The 6,989-nt window shown below is 37.3% G+C and overlaps 1 protein-coding gene across 1 annotated transcript; it reads right to left on the bottom strand.

Annotated features, from left to right (window-relative positions):
* Window positions 1–863: 863 nt before the first annotated feature.
* On the bottom strand, window positions 864–4,198 carry LOC113318794 (ribulose-phosphate 3-epimerase, chloroplastic-like). Its single transcript, XM_026567045.1, has 10 exons — window positions 3,966–4,198; window positions 3,339–3,453; window positions 3,087–3,227; window positions 2,832–2,945; window positions 2,631–2,709; window positions 2,208–2,317; window positions 2,038–2,094; window positions 1,776–1,845; window positions 1,510–1,621; window positions 864–1,169 (listed from the first exon to the last, which is right to left on the bottom strand). The coding sequence occupies exons 1-9, from the start codon at window positions 4,082–4,084 to the stop codon at window positions 1,572–1,574; spliced, it is 855 nt and encodes a 284-aa protein (XP_026422830.1). The 5' UTR covers window positions 4,085–4,198; the 3' UTR covers window positions 864–1,169; window positions 1,510–1,571.
* Window positions 4,199–6,989: the final 2,791 nt, after the last annotated feature.

Genomic DNA, 6,989 nt, shown 5'->3' with positions numbered 1-6,989 from the left:
CATCCGCGGATCAACGGATTGTACGGGCCGGTTGCAGATTAACCGCAAATTTGGTTAAAAAATAGTAAAAGAAGCAAAATACCAAGTTTATAAACTAAGTTAGTGCAGCGGATGATCAATGTGCTGGCCAAAATACACATTCTAGAGACTTTGCAGCGGATGATCAATGTGTTGTATAGTGTGTTCGCCGCTACATGGCAGTTTGTAGAAAAGCCCATTGGTGTGTCCAGTAGCATGCTTCAACTGCCAATATGTCGATGAAGCTTGTCCAACATCATGGTTCGACTGCCAATTTGTCAATGAAGCTTACCAGGGAGAGGAGTCCGTCTCAAAATTCACCATATGAAGCTTGCGACACATGGGCTTTTCTTTGCACTTGATCTTTATACCCGAGCATGAAGATATAACTTAGCTAGGCTTAGTGACCATCTCGGACTTATGTTACTCAAATGCGGTGCGGGTGAATCCGCGGTTTTCAATATTCAACCGCACCCAAACTGCTACAACATGCGGATCTGAGAATCCCACCCGTGTCCGGCCCATACGTCTTGCGGTTTGAGTGAAATCCGCAATTTTGCGGAGAGATACGGGTTAAATCCGCGGTTCCGGTTTTTATGCTCACCCCTATCCCCAGTTGCTTTTACAGGCTTACGGCAATAGTTAACATAATTTCCATTTCAGTTGTCTTTGCTGACAGAAATCCTGTTATGTTTTATAACAGAACTATGTATCTTAAAAAATGGTATCGTCGCAGATGAAAGATCTTTCTGCACCTGAATGAGTTTACAGATTCACATTCCATACAAGTTATACAGGCCATGTTTGTGCCTTTCGTAATCATAAAATTTCAAAATGAACTACGGTACCAATTCAAAACTGTTAGATATTTGCAACTTTGAAATCATTGATAGTGATACATTCATTTTCAAAAATAAACAGCAGTAATCTGTTTGAGAGAAGAAGCCTCAGCAAATTTATTTTGGACAAACTAACTTCTATACAGGGGATATGCTACATTAAATCCGCCTCATAGTGTGACTTCCAATTTCAGAGAATTCTATATAAATTTTTTTCTATAACAAGAATCTAAACTGAGCAGCAGTAAACCTGACACTGATTTGAAGCTAGGAATATGCAGCTGCCTTAAGCTCACTGTGAACGGTTATTATCTGCAAAAACAAAGAGAGTATACAATGATGAAGAAAACTTCAGACGTCACGATAACTGTTTATTGAAAAGCATGATTCAGTAAAAACACACTTGGGGACTTCTCAACAAGTATGTCAACATGTGAAACCTAGACACCCAGAAGCCTTAAAGTTCTAGACAAGTTTTTATGAACTAAAAAACCAGTCATATGCAAGTTTTGAGTGCCCTTTATAGTCATACTACTGGTCTGATAAGAAAATTGCGAAGTTAGCAAATCCATACATGAAGGTGAAGATTGAGTGCCCTTTATAGTCATACTACTGGTCTGGAAAGAAAATTACGAAGCTAGCAAATCCATACATGAGGGTGAAGAACAAAGCAGTAGGTATCGCTGGAATTTGATCCTTCAAGAGGTTCATCTTTCATACTGCAACAGCTTCAGGTCTTTTGCTAGTCTTGATACCTTTGATAGCTGCAGGATAAATTCTTCGCATTAGTTATACAAAATTTTCATGTAAAACAAACTGAAATTACGAGCGATTGAAGAATTAAAAAAGAGCATCCATTCCTTTACTAATGAAAATCAAACATTGTTCAGTAATTGCCAGAAAGTGAAACGATCGTACCTTCAGCGTAATCTTTAGCTCCAAAAACTGCTGAACCAGCAACAAGAGCATTGGCACCAGCTTCAATAACCTGCCAGCAAATATTGATGTTCCAAATGAGTTGTGATTATATGATTATGTTCGTCATATTGAGTATACATCTTTTTTGCTGAGGAATTTATAGCGTTTTGTGCGCTTTTCATGTTTGCAAACAAATACATATTGGTGTAGATCCAATAATATCTAAAAAATAAAGAAAATCGGCAGAGTTTCATGAAAGCACCTTGTAGGCATTTTTAGGAGTTACTCCTCCATCCACTTCAATCCATGGGTTCAGTCCCTGCATATGCACAATTTCAAAATGTTATAAACCAAAAGTTGACTTATCCATAAAGTTACAAACAAAATAAGAACAGACTTAAAGATAGAATAAGAATTCTAATCTCTTATTACCTTCTCAAGACACATTTTTCTCAAGTCAGAGATCTTTTTAACTTGGCTTTCTATAAAGCTCTGTCCACCAAATCCAGGGTTCACTGACATAATCAAGACCAGATCAACCGCTGTTCACAAACAAATATAATGTATCAGTTCCTTCGTTTTTGTCAAATGAAGCCCACCTATAATCAGGAAGTAGCACGACCACAATTTCTTGGTGGAGGACCTGGAGTTTGACCCTCCAACTACATGACCTTAACTTCTTGAAAGTAGGATTTAAAGAGCCACCGAACTCACAGGAAACACTTATACAAATGACATCACTAGGATTCCACAATTTGGAAATTGGGTTCAATAACTTAAGTCGTAGTCACAAAATGAACATAGTTTTAAACAAGAAGTTTGTAAATGTCAAGTTCACAGAACCATAAGCCTTACAATCGAGTACGTATTCAATGGCAGACAGTGGGGTGCCTGGGTTCAGAACCACTCCGGCTTTAGCTCCAAGACTTTTAATCTAAACGTAAGAAACAGGTCTGTCAGTCATAACTCTCTGTACTAGGAAATGGGGAGCAACAACAAGCAGATGATATTTTGAAGTGGAAAGTATTACTAATTAAAGTATCCAGTAACTCATACTTGATTAACAGCTCTATGCAAATGGATGGTGGAAGATTGCTCGCAGTGAACACTGATAATGTCTGCTCCAGCTTTGATAAAATCAGGCACTCGTAGATCAGGTTCCACAATCATCTACATAGTTTTATAAGGCATCAGACAACATAATCATCTATATCTATATAAACTATAAAGTAAAGACAGAAGCAAAGCATGTACAAGAAACGTTCCCGTCATGCTAATGTAGCAAAAGAAGTAGCAGATATAGCGACGCACCAAATGTACATCCAGTGGGAGATCTGTCACAGGGCGCAAAGCATCAACCACAAGAGGTCCAATTGTAATATTCGGCACAAAACGGCCATCCATCACATCAACATGAATCCAATCACATCCAGCCAATTCAACTGCTTTCACCTAGAGAAATCAAAACAGCAAATTCAATACTGGTTGTACCACTATTCAACATGGAAATCATTGGTATCAATACCTGGAACTAGTATGATAGCACATAGTTCAAAACCAAACCTGCTCTCCCAACTTGGCAAAGTTAGCTGATAGAATAGATGGGGAAACAATAATATCACTTTTTGAGAACTTATCAACACGAGACGTAGCTTTAATAGCAGTTCTCATCGTCCTCCTAGAATCCGGAAAACAATAAATCATATCAGAATTCAGCTTCATAACAAAATATTATCCCATAAGAAAATCTCCTGTAATAAACCCTACAAAGATTGAAATAGCCCCACCATACAGATTTCCATGTAGGTCAAAGAATTTTTAAAACCCAGCACATCAAATTCTCAAAATCCAACATTCACAGAACTTGTTCCCAAAATTTTAATAAAAATTCAATGGAATAGAATACACTTTCAGAAAAAGAAGAAAAAAAACTCATTTTGAGATAAACCCAAACACAAGAGCTGCAAATTAGAACAACCCAATTCATGAATATTCCACCACAAAAACATGAATTTCCCAGAACAACCAATGGTTCCAGAACCCCAATTACCCAGAAATAATTGTCAGCAACTAGAGAGAACCGCTGTAATTCCCCCCTCAAATTTCTCCAAAAAGGCTTGAATTAATTGCAACCTCCTAAAATTCCGATACGAACTAAGTAATGAATCAAGAGTAAAGACGCCGAATTACCTTGTGGGGGTAAAAGAAGTAGGGGCAGGAGAGAAAGATAGTCTTTGAAGACCAAATCCATTGATTTGGGATTGAAGATTAGTAGCTGCTGATGAACACAACGAAGCTGTTGAAGCCATTCTTTTTCTCACTGTACAGAATTTGGTGTTGGTGAGGGAGGAGAAGTTTGGTGGGTGTTTTTCTTTTCCCCGCTGTCTTTGATTTCTTACCAAATTGAATTTAGGAGTGTGTTTCTCTTGCTTTGAATCAAGAACTGCCCCCTTAGAACGAATCTGTGACAGACACGTGTCCTAGACTTATCTATGAATTGAATCCTATTTGAATGTGTGAAGCAGCATCAAATCATCCGATTTTTATTTTTCACTTTTGCGTATGTACCATAATGACCTATGTTTACTAAAAGATTTTTGTTAAAGGGAGAACAAAAAGCAATCCGAGGAGTACAAAAATCATAGTCAAACTCATTATATAGACCTATCCAATATATTTTGTCTAACTCGGACTATGATACCCCTCCTGGTTATACATACTAACCGCATAAACTCACACCAATCCTCCACCTCCTCCGATATATTTAGATCTACCCTAACCACATAAACTCACACCAACCCTCCATCTCCTCCAATATATTTAGATCTACCCAAATATTTACACCACCTCCTGCATCATGCCGATGCCGATCAACTAATAAAAATTGACAAACTATAAAAAAGTCTTCACCACCATCGTCACTTCCAATTAGCTACCAAGAATTCTATCAACCCAACCGGATTTACTCACGAAATGTCTTAGATGTACTTAAGAACAAAGTATCTCTCTGAATTGTCATCAGAGGTAGAGGTACGCATTCTTTCTTTAAGAACAACATATGTAGGTGGATTTTTTTGGGGGGAATTAATAAATCAGCCGATTTAATAGTAGGGTTCAGAGCTTTTTCTACGTAGAAAGAAGGTATGCAGGAGCTAAAGAAACAAGGCACCAGCTTTGGGCAACGAAAGAAACATACAATTGAAGGGCGTGAAGAGGAAATGCTTGAATTATTGTATTCAGTTATTAAGTATTTTATTTGTACACCCAATCAACAAAAGATTAATCTCAACAAAATATATGTTGTCTTCAATGTAGAGTTATCTGTTTCCTATTTTTATTTGATTAAAGACTTTTTGTTGTGATTACGTTGATCTGCTAAAGATCGGTAGATTTCGAAGTGACGGTGGATGTTGTTTTTTTCGGTTTTATTCTTGGTCATCAATGGTGTGTTAATGGTGGTGGAATAAAATGGAAAATTGGTGCGAGTTATATGCGCAATTAGGAGGGGTATTGTAGTCCGAGTCAGAAAAAAATATATTGGATATGCCCGAATAATGAGTTGACTACGATTTTTGCGCTCCTCGGATCACTTTTTGTTCTCCCTTTAACAAAAATCTTACTAAAAATAGCAGATTTATGGTCCGGATCTGATTCGGCACGAGTCAGATGACTTAACATTTGTTTTTCAGTTTTTGTTAGATGTAACTTACTAACTGACTCAAAATTTATTCCTAATTCAAATCCGTTTGCATTAGGAAACATAATACCTCAGACTCACGGGGCCAGTGACATGCATATTTTTGAGTAACTAGATTCGGGTCTCATCCACAAGTTAGTTGAAAGAGTCCAAATTAGACATTTTGGGAGCCATGTTTTGGAAGGAGTTTAGCATGGTTATTATGGTTTTACGATTGCAAGTCTATGGACGAAGAAATACTTATCGAAAGCTATATTTCTCCTTATCATTAATGTTCGGCTATGAAGATTATAACTCCAAAATATCTAACAGAAAGATAGAATCTTAAATGCATAAACGGTTCTTTGGATTTTGTGCCCTTTCCTCAGGAATTCGGGATGTCAACTATCTTTATTCTTTGGGATATCCTGAATCCCTGATGAGGCTAACATATACACACCTTTTAACGCTTTAACAGTTGATCCCGTTGTGTTTGTGTCAATGTGAAATATGTAGCAGACAATTCTTTTGGTGAAACATCAAGAAATCCACTATTTAACACCACTGAATCACTAGTCTCCAGGGAGTAAAACCAGATATCACCTTGTTCCATTTTTCTAAGAAATGATCGGCTACGCACATGGTCATCTTCAGTGGCCGGAACTTAAAGTTTTTCCCGCCTATACCACTCAGTGCATCTCAATGAATAATGGTTACAGAAAATCTAAAATCTTTTATTTCCTTTAGAAGTTGCCGTCGAACCATTTGCAATTGTAACCAACTGTTGGGAACTTGGGATAAAGAAATTAACAAACATCCATACTCCCCGAAATCGTGGTTTTGTATTTAAGCCATAATTTGACATTGTTGTAGTTCGTGGTTTCGTTATATTTAAGCCATAATTTGACAATGTTGGAGTTCTAGAGATGCCAATTATTCCGAAAAATCGTCATTTGAGATTGTAACTACTGAAAATCCAATAGTACATCCAAATAGAAAGTAAACTAAGATCTCAAGACATCACCACGAGTTACATAAGAATTTCCTTTATTAATCAATCAAACAAGAACATATTACAAGTTTTAGATCTCTTGAAAACCCTAATCTCACTCTCACTACTAAACCTGTTCCTTACCCCAACAATTCGATCCCCTCTCTTATGCCCAAAGATTCCTATTTATAGGCCGAAATGACCTTAGTGGGATACAGCTCGGTTTACTTCACACAAGGTTACATTTACATCGCAAACTCACTTTCTACTTCGCCTATTTTACTTTTGACTAAGTCTTTCCTTCCTTTCGCTGACACTTCTGGGGCTTGTCGGGATAGCTGTCTTATTTCTTGTCCAATAATTCATCACCTTCGGAGACCAACTTCTCTGTCAAGTAATATTACTTCGCTTATCCTTTATTCTTCATAGGTTGACTTCCCACCCAAGAAGCCTTACTTCGTTTACTATGTTTTAGGTACATTATCTTGTTGACTATTCCAACAGTTCCTTTCTGTTGTCTTTATCTCAGTAAGATTCCTCGGAACCA

The sequence above is a fragment of the Papaver somniferum genome, chromosome 10 (assembly GCF_003573695.1).
Source record: "Papaver somniferum cultivar HN1 chromosome 10, ASM357369v1, whole genome shotgun sequence".
Classification (NCBI taxonomy): domain Eukaryota; kingdom Viridiplantae; phylum Streptophyta; class Magnoliopsida; order Ranunculales; family Papaveraceae; genus Papaver; species Papaver somniferum.
Note: the sequence above shows the minus strand (reverse complement) of the source record. Positions and strands in the feature narration are given on the sequence as shown.

Bases quoted from the DNA above. Each gene is read 5' to 3' on its own strand.
- LOC113318794 (XM_026567045.1), bottom strand. From the start codon at position 4,084: ATGGCTTCAACAGCTTCGTTGTGTTCATCAGCAGCTACTAATCTTCAA. The intron at 3,228-3,338 runs GTTTGGTTTTGA...TGATTTCTCTAG, and splicing joins TTGCCAAGTTGGGAGAGCAG to GTGAAAGCAGTTGAATTGGC. The intron at 1,846-2,037 runs GTGCTTTCATGA...ATTTGCTGGCAG, and splicing joins CTCCTAAAAATGCCTACAAG to GTTATTGAAGCTGGTGCCAA.